The 17,783-nt window shown below is 49.2% G+C and overlaps 2 protein-coding genes across 2 annotated transcripts; one reads left to right on the top strand and one right to left on the bottom strand.

The window, feature by feature from the left end:
- Positions 1-105: 105 nt before the first annotated feature.
- On the bottom strand, positions 106-13,979 carry Dlish (Dachs ligand with SH3s). Its single transcript, XM_077685566.1, has 3 exons — positions 13,676-13,979; positions 8,312-8,998; positions 106-6,832 (listed from the first exon to the last, which is right to left on the bottom strand). The coding sequence occupies exons 1-3, from the start codon at positions 13,722-13,724 to the stop codon at positions 6,489-6,491; spliced, it is 1,080 nt and encodes a 359-aa protein (XP_077541692.1). The 5' UTR covers positions 13,725-13,979; the 3' UTR covers positions 106-6,488.
- Positions 13,980-14,260: 281 nt separating this feature from the next.
- On the top strand, positions 14,261-17,675 carry Fdx2 (Adrenodoxin-like protein 2, mitochondrial Ferredoxin 2). Its single transcript, XM_077685569.1, has 4 exons — positions 14,261-14,651; positions 14,957-15,069; positions 15,140-15,272; positions 17,488-17,675. Exons 1-4 carry the CDS (start codon positions 14,503-14,505, stop codon positions 17,585-17,587), a joined length of 495 nt encoding a protein of 164 aa, XP_077541695.1. The 5' UTR covers positions 14,261-14,502; the 3' UTR covers positions 17,588-17,675.
- The last annotated feature ends 108 nt before the right edge of the window (positions 17,676-17,783 follow it).

Raw genomic sequence — 17,783 nt, forward strand, 5'->3', positions numbered from 1 at the left:
CGCAAAATGACAGCAGGAAAAAAAACTTGCACATGACTGCCCAAAAGCAAGTAATGCCACGAGAGGACCCTGTCATTACGCTTGCACAGGACGGGAAGAAGCAAGGAGCAAAAATTTCCTTTTATTAGCGCTGTAATGCATGGCAGTTCAGTGCATTCACAGTTTGCATTCACAGGTTTGGCAGTAGTAGCGGCAGAGTCCACTGAAAGAGTGGGGTCGTCCCCACCGTCTTATATACATACAGCACACACACTGTGCTTGTCAACGCTTCATGAAGGTAAATCGTGCATATAAATATACAGTCACTGCAGAACATTCACTCATTGTACAGAATCTTCACCCACAAGGTAATGACATCACATGGCACAGGAGAAAGTTGACACGTTTGTAAGGGACCATGGAAGCTATAAAAATTTTCATATAACCACATGAGGAAGGGCCATAAAAGGCAGTGTTCTACGAGAGATTCATCACATTTAAGGCAAGTAACACCACATCTTTTTGTGTCACAGTTTTTAAAAAACAAACGGCTTATGCTACCAGAATCATTGCCTCTAAGGCCATGAAAAAGTTTGGTTGCATAGCAGCATTTGCCAAGTTCACTCGCAGCAAACAAAACTCTGCACTGTTGTTTCGATAAAGCACCAGGTGAACATGAAGCACTCAAGTTGCTTAGAGCCAAGGCATATGAGGGGGGGCAAAAAGTTGCATCCAATGAAGAAAGCAGTTTCAAAGTGCAATAGCAACCCGCTGCGGTGGCTCAGTGGCTAAGGTGTGCTGCTGAGCATGAGGACGCGGGTTCGATTCCTGGCCACTTTTCTGGTGGAAGCAGAAAGCAAAAACGCCCGTGTGTCCGACATTTCGGCTCATGTTAAAGATCCCGAGGTGGTCAAGATTAATCGAGCCCTCCACTACGGCGCACCTCACTGCCTGCGTTGCGTCGGCGCGTTAAACCCTACAATCAATCAAAGTGCAAAAGCAGAAACAAAAGTGCTGTTGTCCCTCATGTCATCAGGTGAGTTCGACTATAACGCAGTCGTTCTTGGCTCGTAATCATGGCGGGAAGGCAAGATCGCAAGTGTATAAGTGCTCACGGCCGGACTCGACTCTCCTCCTCCCGCGCTCCCCTTACGGCCTTCGCATTGGGGCGCCTTGCTGCCTGCCGCCGCCAAGTGCGTTCCCAGGCACAGTGTGTGCGCCACAGCGCTGGGTACTGCCACATGGGTGGCAATTGGTGATGGCTGCACGTCCTGCGGTGAATATGCTGCCATGCACTGCTTTTCAGTACGCTTCCAGCTGCCAACCTAGTAACAATGGCCAGCACTCATAGCTGCGAAAACTAATGGCGGCGTCACGAAAAGAAGTCTTGAAGATCAGCCACATTGTGGAGAAACGGCTTGGTGTTCTGCAGGTTCAATTCAAGGACCGGAAATCGGTACACTCACATAGTGAGCGCCTTATGGTAGAGCCGTTGCCTTCGAACAAGCTAGCATTATTTGCTCAGTTGAAGCCTCATCGTTGACCTGCTATCCACTCAGCAATCGGATTTACGATTTGCGAAATAATATTGCCAAGCTGCAATAACATTCAGGCCTCACCATTTTTTATGCAAAACTCGCACAGCGGGGTGCAAACACAGCTCACAAGAAAAAAATTTTTTAAAATCTGTAAACGACGGATCGGAACATTATAGTTCCAGAAAACTGGACAACTAGTCTGCCTATGTATTTTTTCTACCGTTTAATTTTTCAGGACACGTGTTGCCTGATGGGCTGTATTGTGCAGATTTGTATTGCATCGTAGACGTGTAATCCCTGTACCGTGCGGTCACAAATACGTAGGGCAGACATCGCGATGCTTGAACGTGCACTTGCGGGAGCATCTGCGGGACGTGAAGAATGGGCACACTGGGCAATCTAGTAACGTTGCACTGGGCAGCTCAGTTCACACTGCCGGAAATGCAAATGTACGCCTCTTTAACGAGGTTGTAGGGATAGCAGAGCATAAAAACCAGCTCGCAAAAGAAACCACTGAAACATTTTAAGTGGGTCACGCTTGCATAAGTATGCTGTCTTTGGGTTTATCGGCCATATAAATTGCGTTATCTTCCCCCTTAATTCCGAACGGCCGCAGCCAGCTTTCTCTGCCTTTTTTTTGTTTTTGTTTTGTGGTACCGGGTGTCACACAATTGTCGGCTGCTGCCTAGCTATCTGTAAGAACACGAGCTGTGTCAAAAAATATTGTCATGTGGTCGCCTGACAGATGGGTATATACGCTGTGGAGTCTAATTTTTTGCTGATGTGCACATTTATTGTGTAATATATGACGGTTTTACGAATGCATGCTGACTGATTGGTTATGGGGTTTAATGCGCCGACGCTACACAGGCAATGAGGTGTGCCGTTGAAGAGGGCTCTGGATTAATTTTGACCACCTGTGGATCTCTAACGTGCGCCCAAAATCTTGAACACAAGGGTGCGTTCGCTTTTCGTCTCCACCAGAAAGACGGCTGTGGCGGCTGGGAATTGAACCTGCATCCCTGGGCAACGAATAAATGCCAGTTGGTAGTAGCGCTTGTCCCTCTCATCCTCCTTCGTCCTTGGTGTAATTTTTGGCGTTTTACGCGTCTACATTAGGCAGTTATTGCGGGGTTTGTTGCTTTTTTTATTCAGGTATAGTTATACGAAATCTGCTACTTTCGCCAAATTGTATAAAGCTTGGCACAAAATAAAAAATTTATTTGTCACGCGGTGCCTCAAGTCAGGAATGTTGCAAGCGAATATACATACACAAACTTTTGCTCTTATCATATTACGTAAGCAAATGCCTCGAGTATATCTCGTTTATATATCATAAGAAATCTGCGACACATCACTTACAGCAACTACCCCAATTCATGCGGAAATGCCGCCGAGAAAGCGCACTGGTTATGTTGTCGACGCTCAAGCTGCACCTGCTCTTGCCTTGCGGCGACGTGGTGCTGCCCTCGTGCGGTCGCCCCCCTAACTATGCGTCAGAAAAAATCCCATGCACCGAGCTGGGATTGCGAAAGCCGTAAGTGGAGCGCGGAAAAAGAGTCAAGTCCGGCTGTGAAGTGCTATAACGGCGCACAATGAAAAAGGAGCACAGTACGAAGAAGACAAAAAGCAACCTAACGTGATGCTGACGATAACCTTATTGCGGGCAGATCTATTTTAAACAGTGGTGGGCAGCCACCTGGGGCTACCAAGTTGCAGTGCTGCTCCCACCATTTCATGCCTTCGTGTTGTATGGACACCATTCCGTGGTGATCCCACCTGCTGCTGTATAAGACTAGGATTTTGTGATTGCTTTAAAAACGTCTGTTCTCTGTGAAGAACGCATTTCCAACACGTTTTTTTTTTTGACGATGTGTGCAATCTTGGTGTGCGATGCATCTCAAAAGAGTGACCTTTTCCTGTGAGAACGGTACAGTTTCACCTAAGGACTACAAACGGTTTGTCACCATAAAAACTGACACTTGCTTAGCCAGTTGTTGGCTCTCGGAAAGCTGAATCTCCAGTTGTTGAACGAGAGAAAGCTGAATCTCGTCACACATCCAGCATCATAAGGTCAAGCAAAATGGCCGGAGGGAATGAACACATTCATTCACACGCCACCCGGATAGCTAGGCGCAGCCAGAAAGCTGGGAAGCCACTGGCACTGTCCGCCCATCTGATAAATAGGTATAAACGGCCCCATCCAGGCAAGCAGCAAGCTCAACAAAAAAATGAAGGACCCGTGGACAGCACACACCCAAGAAAAGCTACAAAAGCATTACACAAAGCCATTCCCTTTCAGTTTGTGATGGCCATTAAGCAGAGTTTTATCACAGAGTGGTAAGAAGTGGGCTCTGACCAGTGGTGGTGACACAAACAAGTGCTACCCCACCCTTGATTCACGTTGCTTCACGGTAGGCCACCCTAAACAGGTTAACGTTTTCCCATGAGACAGTTACAAACACACATGGGGAACAGAAACTCTCCCTGAAGCAATGAAGTCCTCACTACTGCAGTGATTCGTTGTAGTAAGCTTGAACTGCATTATGGCATATGAGGTATGTAGCCCAAGCACCTAGAAGCACAGAAAGTACGCATTGTGATACGGTATCACAGCCAATTGTACGGCTTTAAAGAGCAGTGTACGTAAGCAGCACTAAAGGGTCACTGAAGTAAGTAGTATGCATTTTCTAATTACCTCGACCAAGTTATAGGCCAACTGCACTAAAATTTCACCTTGGCCAAACTAATTTTGAGTGTATAGTACAGTCATGGACAAATGAAATGTGAACACGAAAATGCGAACCAGAACATGCAAAATTGAAAAATACCGCTTGTGGTGGTCCAATAATGGTGTGCTGTTGGTACATTAGAAAGCCACATTTCCAAACTTTGTTTCTGCAACTAAGCCATGAAAAGAAATCGCACTATTTGTGTGTTGGGGGTCATATTTTTGTGATCGCTTTTCACTTGTCCACGAGTGTACATACGTTCACACCAACTGGGACATGACTGGTGGCATTGTTAATCAGCAAGAAATGCTTGAAATAGCTTTGTCGCAGACAATGCTGCACCTGACGGTGAATTGTGCAAATACCCATGAAGCGGAGGTGATACGCTGGCCGGCTGAGTGCTTGTCGTCTGGCCAGCCAGAAAAAGCAGTTTCTGGACATTCACTTGTTGGCTGCAACGTCACTTTAGCCTGGCCGAACCGCTGCGCTGTTCTCAATTGCAGCTTTACTATCGCCAATTTTTGCTGGTTGCTTGCACTGTGCACGGGCATACTCCAGCAGTCATATTTTGTATCTTGCAGTCTTTCTAGGCAGACTTTATGGAAATAGGGTGGTCAAGAGGTCAAATTTTCAGTGCAGTTGTCCTTAAAAACGCCTGGCCATGTTCCAAGTTTTTCCAGCCAATTTATGTGCATTTCTCAGGGAGAAAAGTGCACGCGAAAATTCCCCTTCTCTCGCAGTATGCTTGGCACCAATTTCCCGACCTGGACTATGATGACTGGCCAGTCCACAGGGCTAAACTTAGTCAACAGCTAGCATGTTTACCTTTTACAACACCTGTGCATGAACAAACAAAAAGCTGACATTACGTAATAGCCTAATAGGTCAACACAAAAATCTGGAGGTTGACACGCAAATGCATTGCAAAGCACTGCAACGTCACTACATAGTCAATGCAGTGGCTGCAAACGCACATTTTCCCCGTTACAAAAAAACTAGGCCATTGGACCTATGCTATAGTCAAATAATGGATGGTCAAAGTCCACAATGAAACCACAAGTAAAAAGAACACACCTAATTTATTTAAAACTGAGGAAATCTCCACTGCAAGTTTGAGGTAGGACAGTAGAGCACAAGGCGCTCGACGGCTCTAAAATACTCCCGCTTGCACCAATTTGTGACCCGCTGGATGATTTTAAAAGCCAGTTCCTGAGCACCCCTGGGACACTGGTGGTGCTGCGAGATTACGTTCATGTTTTCCAGTCCAAGCAGACATTTCACCTGTGCCACCTGCAGTACAGCACTGGCATGGGCCTCGGCATGGCTATTTTTGTTTCCCCCAGCAGGAAAATATTTTCACAACATAATTTCAGGTGCATGCCAGTGACACAAAAATATGGCTTCCTTGTTGGCAGCAAAAACTTGCGCGCTGAAACCCAACCCCCTTGACAGAATGCTGTCAAATGAGATTGTCCCTTATTGCAAGGCCGGGTGGGAAACCTGGCCTCCGGCTAGGAGAGCCCTTTGAGCAGTGACATACTTCGAAGTTCCACTGAAGACTCAGGTGAAGCGGATGAAATACCGTAAGCACACGCTCAATGCCAAATTCCCGCACAGGATAAGGAGAGAAGGCCAAAGAGATTGCTGGTCAAAGTGCCACGAGACGGGAGAACCTCTCTCCCATTCTCAGCATCACCAAGACTGGTGCCTGACAACACGTACCAGGAGGCCCACCAAATAGCCCACCCACACATTCCATTCCGCAGATCATCACAAAACGCATTTGATTCAGTTGAAGACATAACAAAGAAGCAAGTGAAAAATCACCCAAGCAAGCTTCCCAGTGGTTGCAGAAAAACAGTACGGCCTGGGGCTAACTGCCCAAATTTCTCCGGCTGCACACTTTTAAAGGCTTTTTTTGGAGAATAGCAACACCCACTTCTGCCAATTAGCCAAGGAAAATCCCCCAAGGCGAGCCAGGGCAAGTGGCAAGCAGTGGCCATAGTCCTGTAGGCAACAAAGCTGTGTGCCTCGACATGTCCCGAGTACTACCCAGACGGAGCAGCCACTGACTTCAAGAAAACTTTCAAATTTTGGGGGTTCGACAGACTGAAGCTACAGCTGGGCTAGGACCCAAATCAATTTCGACCACCCGGGGATCGTTAACGCGCTCCGACACAGCAGCCCCCACGGCCGGGACCGACCTCGTACTGCCGGGAGCTGTGCTGCAAGGAGGGGGTCAGAGCGACGTCATGGCGGGCGGCCGGGCATAGGCCTTGGGGATGAAGCCGTACTTGTGCACCTTGGGTGCGTAGGCCCAGAGCCAGCCCTCGACGGTCTGGTTGGCCAGGTCGGCATAGACCCAGTCGCCCCGGCGCACTGTCAGGTCGTCGGGTGCCTGGGCCTTGTAGTCGTACAGCATCACCAGCTCGCTGCCGTGGAAGCGCAGCTCCTCCGCCGGACTAGCCGCTCCGCCTGCCCCGCCTCCGCCGTGGTGGCCGTTGGCGTGGTGGCCATTGACGTGGCCGCCACCGCCACCGCCACCGCTGGCCGGCAGGGATCCGTGCATGGCGCTCGGGCTCTCTGGAACCAGGGAGGGAGGAAGCGTAGGCGCATCAGCGCTGGTGGACAGGTCGGCGTGCACGCACTGCTGAATGCACTGAACCTTCCTCGACAGTTATACCATGCCCATTCTTATTTGAAGACTTCAATAGCGTTCTACGATCTGTGTGTGCTTTCGTGCATGCTTTTGGTCTTTTGTTACTCCAAAGTTCCTTGATGTCAGTTTTCATGCCTGATGCACTCCCTTCCAGTAATGACCCTCAGATTAGGGTTAACAGTGTGTTTAAAAAATAAAGTAGGGTGTAGGAAAATGGGGGGGGGGGGGGGGGGGGGGGGGGGTGAAGGGTGCTAGGGACTGACACAAAAATAGAACTGTGGGGCCGGGAGAGGAGGGAGAAAGATTGCGCAAGTCAATAAAATTTGTCAGGGGTAGAACAAAGAACTTGGACAAAACAGGCAAGGCAGTTGTTTCTCGTAGCCTCATCTCCTCTAAAGCCACCATCCGGGTTTCTCTCTCCATCTCTAAATGCAGCTACACTGTTCCTGCAAAGAAAAAAAAACCACTAGATAAATAACAATTTAGACGGACTTGCTGCTGGACAGGTTGGTGCAGCTTTAACGTGAAGTAAAAAACTGCGCAATCCCAATTTTCGACATCAGCAATGCTGCCATAACTGTCACAAATTACCCGTACACTGCAAGGACTTTTTTCATGCTCAACAATAGTCATGTAATGTCAGAAAGACCAGCGCACATTTACCAACATCTAACATGCCCAAGCTTAATCTGACTTACTTTACTCTGGGTGAAATAGGTGAGAGGCTGCAGGTGAACAGCGCAGCAGCCACACGTTTTTTAGGCTGGTTACATTTTGTTCCCCTCTGTTGACTTCCTCGCACGAATACGCTGGTGACAAAAAGAAAGTTCAGTGTGGACCCATTTGGCAATGTCATCTGGTTGCCAAAGTAAGCAGAGATGCCTACAGCAGGCTCGATGCCCCGTGGGCCCATAAAATGGAATTAACACTTTCGTGACCACACCTATTCCCATCGATAGTATGTTATCGACGAACACAAATCCAAATTTTGGTGCTTCTGGACAGTTATCGCCATCCAAAGGGTGAAAAAGGAAGCATTTTATCAGTTCCACTTTCGAGTTTCTTTTCTCCGCCACGAGAGGGATTTTAAAGGCCCACCCATGGTTTTGGTTGTGGCGTTGATGCTGCTTGCCGATGCGCCACGGAAATGGCAAATTTTGACGGACTCCAACGAATCTGAGCTGTAATCTCTGGATGATAGTACCAGCATTCACACTTCTGCATTTCAGCACTTGCGCGTCTACACTTCAGCATCAGTCATTTTCTGTGGCAGGAAAACAATATTTCTCGGACTGCCCAAGCACGACCGATTGTGTGTTAAGAAGGATGGCCCGAGGGCAGCGCCCGCCCTTGCCCTTGCTGCGCTGAACTGCATGTCCACAGCACGAAGCGGCCTCACCCACCCTGCGCGGTGTCGGCCATGGCAGGGCAGACGAAGGCGCTGGGCACGAAGCCTTCCTGGCCGTCGGAGCGCAGCACCCAGAACCAGTCGGGGTCCTCGCGGTTCAGCACCGTCACCAGTTCGCCCCGCTCCACACTGACATCGTTCTCGTCGCGCGCCACAAACGTGTACAGCACCACATAGCGGCCGGCGGGGTCCTTGAAGAAGGGGTGCACGTCCGGCAGCGGGGGCAGCACGCGCTGCTCGGGCAGCTCTCGGGCCGGGCCCAGGCTCTCGGCGTCCGACTGCTGGCCGCTGTCCACCGAGTGGGTGCCCCGCGAGGAGGCCTGCTCGAGCAGCTCGTCGTCACCGCCCCCGCGGGGCAGCTTCTTGTGGCGCACCGTCAGGGCCAGCTCGCCCAGCTGCGAGCCGTAGGGGGCGCAGTACGAGTGCGGGATGAAGCCCTCGCTGCCGCTCTCCGAGGCGATCACGTACACCCAGTCGTTCTCCTGGTACAGCACGTTGACGATCTGGCCCCGCCGCACCTCCAGCTCGTCGTCCACGCACGGCGTGAAGTCGTGCAGCACCACCACCTTGGAGTCCGGCGACAGGCCGTGCTCCTTCTCGATGCCCACGCGCACCAGGGTCTCGATGCTGGCGCTGCCCGTGATGCGGCCGATGCTCGGCGTCGACAGCTTGTCATTGCTCTCTGCACGGCACCAGTGGCTGCTCTCATCACAGGGGGAGGCAACCACACTACACTTCCCCGCCACAGGGGACAAAAGGGAGACACCCCCAACGTCATCTGCTCCCACCAAGGGGACTATCTTCCCTACTCAACCCTTTAGAGTCAAGTTTTGTGGAACCAAGTTAGTTCCACTTCGGTTGACAGCTTCGATCAATGGTACAATTGTGCTGTTTGATGGAGCTTCAACCAATGATGGAATATTGTTTGGCACCGCTTTAAGGGCCAGATTAACCCTTTGTCGCATGGTGTCCACTACAGTGGAGAAATTTCTGCATTTTTTGGAGCAAGTGCAGTGCCTTGGAGATTCTCCCGTGCATATTGGCAACTACAGTACACAAAGAGGTTCATGATTGAAAACTTCAAAGCGCACAAAAAACGGGGACAGAGAGGAGCAACACACACAAGCGCTTGTGTGTGTTGCGCCTCTCTGTCCCCCCTTTTTTGTGCGCCTTGAAGTTTTTTCAATCGTGCATTAACCAGCCCAACTTGCAGTGCTGCTTTAGCACAAAGAGGTCAGGGGGAGCGACAGCTCCGCCTAATGTACAAATGGGGCAGCACGACTCCCCCAGTCAAAGGGCATCTGTAGACTTCCGCAGGTGCCCGTCAAACAAGAACTCGCTGACTGAAAGACCAACAGTTCCGAAAATGGTGGCTTGCACAAATAGAATAATTGTGCGATTCAACCTGCTGTTCTGACATTTGACACTGTTGCGAACTCCAAGCGTGGGTGTCTCCTTCACTCGCTATTAAATCACTTATGTTAAATTATGCTTTACCTTAATGTAATGACGGTGCCTCATAATGTCTGCTAACTGTTGGCACTGGGGCATCCTGTAGATTTACAGAGAATATTCAATTTACTTTTGACGCATTGATTTTCACACGGAGTGTGAAGAGATTTTTTACTCCTCTCCAACACAAGTGATGTTACATAAAAATTTGATTGTACTTATTTGGCTTTATGTCAGTGATTGGGATCATTTATTTAGGCTATTTACCTGCAATATTGTGCATGCATGAGTCCTCAATAAAAATAAACGATGATGATATCAATCTATGTGGGCTCTCCAGTCGGAAAATAGTTCCGACGCCTCTGAAAGAGGTTGTCAGTTGCCACACTAGATGGCACCCCCATACTGTGATTTTTCCCAAACTCGGCATCAAAAATAGCAACTGCCTGCTTCGGCAGCGAAGTTACATTTGTCTCTGCTTTTTTACTACAAGTCAGACCAAAACGGTATTCGGTGTGTGCGCTCGTTGTTGCGCGACAGAGGATACATTCGTAGCCAACAGCTGTAAATATTACAGCTGAGCAAGGCGAATAACACTACTTCAGAACTGTTTTCATACTATGTCCACTGTAGTGGACACCATGCATTGTGGGTACAGCTACCTACAGAACTGTGGGTATTGTGTGCCATGTCACGCTTGCTTCTGGTAGCCTCATATTCATTGTTTCTGATGTTTACGACATTTTAGGAACTCACTACTACTTAGTCCTCGATAGGACGCCGCGAGCCACTAAAACTAAATCTTTGACTTGCCAAAATTGCCGAAAATGTCGGACGTCCTGTTGTCAGAGGACCAAGTCAATGTCCTGATTAACGAAAACGTGCCATCTGGCAGTGACTACCGACACCTTGAGAGTGAAGGATACACCAGTGACGAAGTAGAGATGCAAGATGAGCTGATGCACGCACAACACCGCATACCTGTGTGGAAAGTGCAAGGGCTACTTGTGTGTGGATGACAAAAGCTGCGTTTTTTTTTTTGCTTTGCCACAATGCCAAGTAGCGGGCATCACTTTCAAAGTGTTGTGTTAAAGTGTACAAGTGTGTGGGAAAAAGCTAAGCTGCTGAAAAAAAAAACAAAAAAAAAAAACAATCATATTAGATGCGACTGCATCTCATTCACTCGCCTTGTCCCTCCATACGGCGTTGTTGTCCGTCCACAGCCCTCCCCCATTCTCCTCACCGCGCGAGCTCCGCTCTCCGCCGCTCACCCCCTCTCCTCTCCGATAGCGAACACTCTCTCCCGAGGGGCATTGGATTGGATTCGATTGGGTTGGCTTGGCTTGGATTGGATTAAAGTGGATTGTGTTGCGTCATAGCCACGGTCGTTCTAGCACCAGCCAAAGAAATAAAGAATACATCATACGCGTTCCTCACACATTTCACGCAATTAGAGAATCAACCCAACGGAAACACCAAGTGAACCCCCAAGATGCGTCGCATCTCCACAGGGTTCCCCTCGCGGGAAGGTGGGGTAATTTTTTCTCCCACCAAAGCTGGTGTTCATGTTGTGCACTGTAGTGGACATTCTGTATCTCGCAAAATGTTTGACTTGAAGAAAACTTTTTTCCTTTGGTTTTTCTAGATGCACCATAATAGAAAACCAGAAGATACCCCAGTTTGCACACATACTTTCTCCTAATTCAACAAAGCGTTCAACCACTGAAGGGCCAAGGGTGCAAGCCAAAAAGGAGTGCTGTGCAGCAGCTCATGGGGTGGGTAGCCAGGCTGGCCTGATTAGCGAATGAGTGGACAAGCCTTTCGGTGTGCTGGTGCTGAAACGGACCCATGACGCAGACAGTCACTGCAAAGCTGTCAGCCTTGTCGAGGCCACACACGTGCAAGGGTGCCTCCATGAGGGATTGCAAAGAGCTCCTGGTCTCACATAAACCATGATTTTGCAGGTGGTCCATTCCAAGGCAATGTTCTTTTTCTGAAAGTAGATGCTCATTCTGCGTGGTTGTAAGTGATCCCAGCAAATGATGTCTCAAGCACTGTTCAACTGAATCCTTCCAATGGGTCTCTCAAGAGTTTGAGAGCGTGCATATGAGACAAGCAAAACTTGACGTGTGAAGGTTACACTACCATGATCCATCAAATGGGCAGGTGGACCGTATGGCGAGAGCGGGGAAAGCCTCAAGTGGAGGACGGCAAACGGCCGCCATCCTCTCAATCGTCACTCATTCAATGACAGGACGGGCAGGAAAAACTGCCAGCCACAGCAGGGGAAGCAGAAAGTGCACAGGAAAGGGAGCATCTGGCTGGTCCCAGGTGGTGGTGTCATCCCGGGCATGTGGACCCGCCCAAGCACATCTGCTCACGGTGAGGGCAGGGCTCCACCAAAAGACACTGTCCACCAACGTGGGCTGCCCCCGACCGGTGGGGCCAGCCTTTGACAGTCCCAGGTGACCCCTGGTTAGAGCACATGCAAAGCTACAGCCAAAGCTGCCACCAGGTGTGGGAACAAAATCCACAACGTGAAGCCTGGCTGGACCTTCTGCTGTTGGGCTCTGGCCTCCTCTGCCCTGGTGCGCTCTCGCTCTTCCTCGCCCGCCACATGGGTGGGGTGGGGGGGCTGGTGCGGCGTAGCAGCAACAAGGAACGAAGCTCTAAGAAAACTACCAAGGGAGATTTTCTGTCTGCCTGGTTGCAACAGACCAGACAGAATTTCATCTAGAAGTACAGGCACAAAATGTCTCTTCGAAGTGGTTTGGGTCGTCTGGGCAAATTTGTAGATTGCTTAGGAGAAGAACTGGCATTATAAAAGAGATACGGGACAAGGGGAATCAAACAAACCCGAGAACACTGTAGAGATGACTGATTTTGTCACTTGTGCAACTTTACAGTGCACAGTTTTCATCTGAAATACACCTGCTGCCTGAATATCTACCACGATTGAACATACACAATGTCCACGAGAAATAATCCCTCCAAAAAACGGTACCCTAAACATAGCAGACGCACAGCAAATTTAAGACACGACATACTGTCAACACTGATTCAACCGAAGTGAGGGGCTGCCGCTGAAAAATGAATAATTGTGAAGGGGAAACGAAAGCGCTCCGTAAACTTTACTGGTATTGTACAGGCGACCCGGAGGCCGTTCATACTTCTGTGATCTGCCTCTGCCCTACGATGCGGCTGAGCTCTAGCCATCCTGGCTTTCAAAGCTTTCCTCCGCGTAAATACAACGCTCATGGCGCCTTTCGCAACATGAACGTACGAATATCGATAACACTCCACTCGCTTTCCTACAAATTTAGGTTGCGGTGGCAATGAGCTGTCAATGCAACGTCTAGCATGTGCGACAGTTCCGGAAGAAAACAAAAGAAAACAAAAATCGCTCAAAGCCGGGATCACCCGCCCCCACAAGTAGCACGCCAGGCATTCCGTTTCTTCCTCAAGCTTGACATAGATATCGGACCGGTTCAAAGCCCTAATTACGCAACAACAAGAACAACAAACAGTGCAGTCGATCGGCTTCACTATCTGGGAATGTATGCAACAATCACGCAGAAAAAAGTAGCAAGCGTTCTAAAAACCGTGACACGGGACAGGTGCTCGCATTTCGAAAATACTACCAAAAGTTTAGTTTTCTGACAGTTGACGGCCCTGTCATGAGGAGGTTCTGAATCCTACAAACGGGGAAGGCGAAACAACGAATATATTTATGCGTTCAAAATTTACCACTCAATTACACGTACACGATCTATAGCGATACAAACGACAGAAACTGCCTCGGGATTTTTTTCCCTTTCACGACTTGTCAAACCTCGCGGTTGGCTCGGTTTGCTCGTGAGCACTTCCGTAGCGGACCTATTCGAGGCGATTGCAGTTAAAGGCTCACCTTTCTTTCGCTTCCCACGTCGTATTCTCACGGGGCAGAGAAACGCCATGACAGCGGCGAGGCAACAGGTGTGCGTTCACTGCGCGCCCGCTCAAGGCTTACTCCCGCGGGACAGCTTTCATGTAGCTCGTTCCCACCAGAAGATCCTGCCCAGCCGTGTCATTCCCGTCTCAAGGGGGGACCCTCTCAAGGGTTCAGGGCACTTCAAGCCCCACGCATCGGAATCGCTCACTTTGGAGGAATCGCATCGAACCGGTAAGAGCAGACGTTTGACGACCTCAAAATAACTTTTCTTTCGCCGGCACGCCACAAAATTCCTTGCCTAGTTCTGCTACCGAGCGACAGGTTACGCAAAATACGCTCTTAAAAAAAAAAAAAACAACAACAATGTTTTTGTAAGAAGTTAGTGTCGTATATAGTTGGTCTTATAAATTTGTAAATCAATGTACGTTTAGACAAAATAAAATATATAGAAAGTATGGTGTAGTGTTAAGTACCGTATTTATGCAACAATTCTTTTTACTAATAGCGACAGTGCAAATGTACAGCTTGACCAGAGTTTTCATTCTTGTCTGCACAACCACGCGTTGTAGCTTTATAATTTTTAATGCTATGGTAAGAAATATGTGCGTTGAGTGATATTGCATTGTGTTTAATTACTCCGCGTTTACGAAGCTGAAGCTGCACATTGCCGGTTTGCGGAAATCGCGGAGATCCATCACCGTCTGCAATCGGTAGATTCGGTACGCCGGGTTCTGACCCCTGTGCATGTATGGTCCCTGTTACATAAAAAAATAGGTTAAACACTACGTAATTTAAGTTTCGTCATGTCCCATATACTTCGGATAGGCGTTATGAAACTGCGCTTTGCGCGGAGCACGCTTTGTTTAGCGAATATAGTGAGAATTCATAGACCCACAGTGCTGACTTCAAGCCGATGCATCACTACCACGGTTCCTGTGAGAAAAAAAGAAACGTATGTATTCCAAACTCTGTTCCGTGCGCACTTGTTCACTATTTTTGATGTTTTAAATCATGCCTTGGCACCTTGTGCGCATAGTTTCTGTTGCGATGGAGGGCTGCGCTAACCTCCGTCCATTGGCCCCTGTAATCATTGGAGGGTCGCGATAAAGCCAAGTACCGTGCAACACACAGACTTGTGTGTTTGCCGTGATACCGTGCGCGCCAGCAAGCTCTCTCAACATGGCCCCGATCAGTGTTTGGCGATACTGGACTACTGGGAATTTTTTTGTGCATTTTTCTCTACGGTTTTCTTTTCAGTTTCGACGTAACGTTTGTTCGGGAAAACGGTGATAAGGTCGCCGCGTCAGGAAAAGTCGGCGACAGTCTTTTGGACGTCGTAATCAGCAACCACCTCGACTTCGATGGTTTCGGTAAGTGCACGCGCCTTCGGACGTGACGCGGCGGATTCGCCCCAGTGCGATGATGAGGGTCCGTTTGCAGGCGCCTGCGAGGGAACGCTGGCTTGCTCCACGTGCCACCTGGTATTCAAGCCCGGGGATTTTAGTCGACTCAAGGAGACCCCTTCGGACGAGGAACTAGACATGCTGGACCTCGCCTACGGGCTGTGCGAAACGTAATGTGCTTTCGACACCGCTTTGCAACACCGCTTGCTTTGCGTGCGCCCTGGCCATTTCCAGTCTGCGCTTGCCGCCTTGGCATTTGTAGTCACGTGACCGCGCCGACCCTGCTTGGACGCCAAGAAAACAGTGCAGCTCTGCCGTGCTGGGCCACTGGTTACAACAGCGGGAGGGCAACGCTGCTTCACACACGCATTCCATGATGGTAGCTGTGCTCGAGTTTGAAGCATCCTTGCCGGAGTCTTCATCCGCAGGTTTGCACTCGTAGTACTTGGCTCTGTTGGCGAAAAATGCGCTGACCTCAGATCCGTGTAACCACGGCGCGGATGCAAGCAAGCTGTCCGCTGGCCTGACGTCCCCATTCACTGCGACATGTGGCTGGTTGGAGGAAATTACTCACTGCCTATGATGTTGTGCATGTGACAGTGTCCAGTTCCCGAGCGGGTCGTCGCATTATCGTCCTCGTGAAATGTTGGCCGACACACCGCTGTGGGCATGCTCGACCAACAGCAGCTTTCGGGGCCAAATACAACCAGCTTTTCTGCTGGCGCAGCAGAGCTCGGGGCTGACTCAGGTCGGCCAGAGTTAATCAATGCATACAGTAGCAATACTTGTCTGCTTGCATGCTTCACCAGATGCTCGAGGCTCTTGCTTCGCTTTCGTTTGTCTCCGCAACGGGACGCAGTGCAGAATCAATGCATGCAGTAGCAATACTTGTCTGCTTGCATGCTTCACCAGATGCTCGAGGCTCTTGCTTCGCTTTCGTTTGTCTCCGCAACGGGCCGCAGTGCAGAGCTTTTCTTTAAAGCGCGCACCTGGTATGGGGCCAATTTCTTGCTCAGTGCAGAGCTTTTCTTTAAAGCGCGCACCTGGTATGGGGCCAATTTCTTGCTCCATCTTATCAAGGCCCTTCCCAAATGTGTTTTTATTTGTGAATTACATCGCGGTACCACTTAATGACAGCGGCTTTCTTTAGCCTTAAAAAAAAAGCAGGCCTGCTGCTCTGGGCGCAATCGGGGGCAACTGGATGAGCCTGCTAGCCGTAGAGGGAGTGTCTTGGATGTGTTGACATTTTCCGATTTGAAAGCAAAGTTTGAGCGAAGTGTTCACCCCTGTGGTGTTCGAAACGAGCAGGGCTCGTCCTAGCCAGAGTTTTGGACAACAGAGCTTGTTCCACCAGGATAGGTTCTCCTCTTGTTGACTTGACATTTTGTCCCGAGCCAGCACATGCATGGCTGGCCCGTCTGGACAGAAATTGACTGATTGACTGTAGGGTTTAACGCGCCGACGCAACGCAGGCGATGAGGCGCGCCGTAGTGGAGGGCTCCGGATTAATTTTGACCACCTGGGGATCTTTGACGTGCGCCGAAATCTCGTACACACGGGCGTTTTTGCTTTTCGCCTCCATCAGAAAAGCGGCCGCCGCGGCCGGGAATCGAACCCGCGACCTCGTGCTCAGCAGCGCAACGCCTTAGCCACTGAGCCACCGCGGCGGGTGTCTAGACAGAAATGCTGTTCATCTTCTGCAATGATGATAAGGGTACCGATGTTCACCTCGTGCCTGGAAGTGAAGGCAGCAATGAATGATGAGCGCTCATCTGCCGCTTCATGTCATTCCCTGCTTTGACATTTAAAACACAATCGCAAAGCTTCCAAAGGTTGAATAGCGTACAAAAACAAAGAATGAGGGGGTTGTGACTGTGTTGTTTGTACTTTTTTTTATTAGCAGCAGGCACCTGGTTTCCCATGTAATGTTCAGAAATAGTTTATTCTCTTGATTTTGCTTATATGGTGAATTTTTTTTTTCAACAGAGTAGTTGCTTTCTAGTAAAATACGATTTGAAATCAGCAACATGATAAGAGTGTTTGGTTAGCAAATTTTCAAAAATGAAGCACTTACGGGGTTAAGAGTAAATGTTCAACGTTTTTCATCCTTCAGTGCTTCACAACATCATGCACTCGCGTACGACACTCATCATTAAAAAAAAAAAAAAAGCTTGATGCCGCCATAGTTTTCAATAATGCACTGTCAACTTGCAAAGTGCATTTTTGTTAAAAGGTGAAATTGTTAACGTAGGCGAAGCTGCAACGGGTGGTGCAATACGTGCTCAAGGATAATGGAAACAACAAAGTAGCTGCCCGAGCTAGACAGCTGCTCCAGAACACTAGTTTATTTGCATGCCAGAGCAGAACTTTGTCGCTTTTGCACAGATCCCGACTTGGCTGCCAAGTGTACCTGACCAAAGAGCTGAGCGGCATGGAGGTCAAGGTTCCAGCTGGTGTCAACGACGCAAGGGGTGCGGACACATGACGCCAGTGCAGCAGCCATAGACACTGCACTACGACCGATTCAGACTGTTAGTTACATATACAAAATATACACTATTATATTTCTGTCACTTCAGAGTCAGTTTTGTTTCCTTCAGTCATTGCAATGACTGCAGGATTTAAGACTTACCTGCCTCAGTCGCAAATGGAGTAGGGAAATTATCGTGGGATGCAAATAT

Source organism: Haemaphysalis longicornis, unplaced genomic scaffold (assembly GCF_048455015.1).
Source record: "Haemaphysalis longicornis isolate Haplotype H1 unplaced genomic scaffold, Haemaphysalis longicornis Haplotype H1 scaffold_9, whole genome shotgun sequence".
Classification (NCBI taxonomy): Eukaryota; Metazoa; Arthropoda; class Arachnida; order Ixodida; family Ixodidae; genus Haemaphysalis; species Haemaphysalis longicornis.

Bases quoted from the DNA above. Each gene is read 5' to 3' on its own strand.
- Dlish (XM_077685566.1), bottom strand. From the start codon at position 13,724: ATGGCGTTTCTCTGCCCCGTGAGAATACGACGTGGGAAGCGAAAGAAA. The intron at 8,999-13,675 runs GTGAGCCTTTAA...GGTGCCGTGCAG, and splicing joins ACGTGGGAAGCGAAAGAAAG to AGAGCAATGACAAGCTGTCG. The intron at 6,833-8,311 runs GTGGGTGAGGCC...CCCTGGTTCCAG, and splicing joins CATGGCCGACACCGCGCAGG to AGAGCCCGAGCGCCATGCAC.
- Fdx2 (XM_077685569.1), top strand. From the start codon at position 14,503: ATGTCCCATATACTTCGGATAGGCGTTATGAAACTGCGCTTTGCGCGG. The intron at 14,652-14,956 runs GTATGTATTCCA...TTTTCTTTTCAG, and splicing joins CCTGTGAGAAAAAAAGAAAC to TTTCGACGTAACGTTTGTTC. The intron at 15,273-17,487 runs GTAATGTGCTTT...GCTTTTGCACAG, and splicing joins GCCTACGGGCTGTGCGAAAC to ATCCCGACTTGGCTGCCAAG.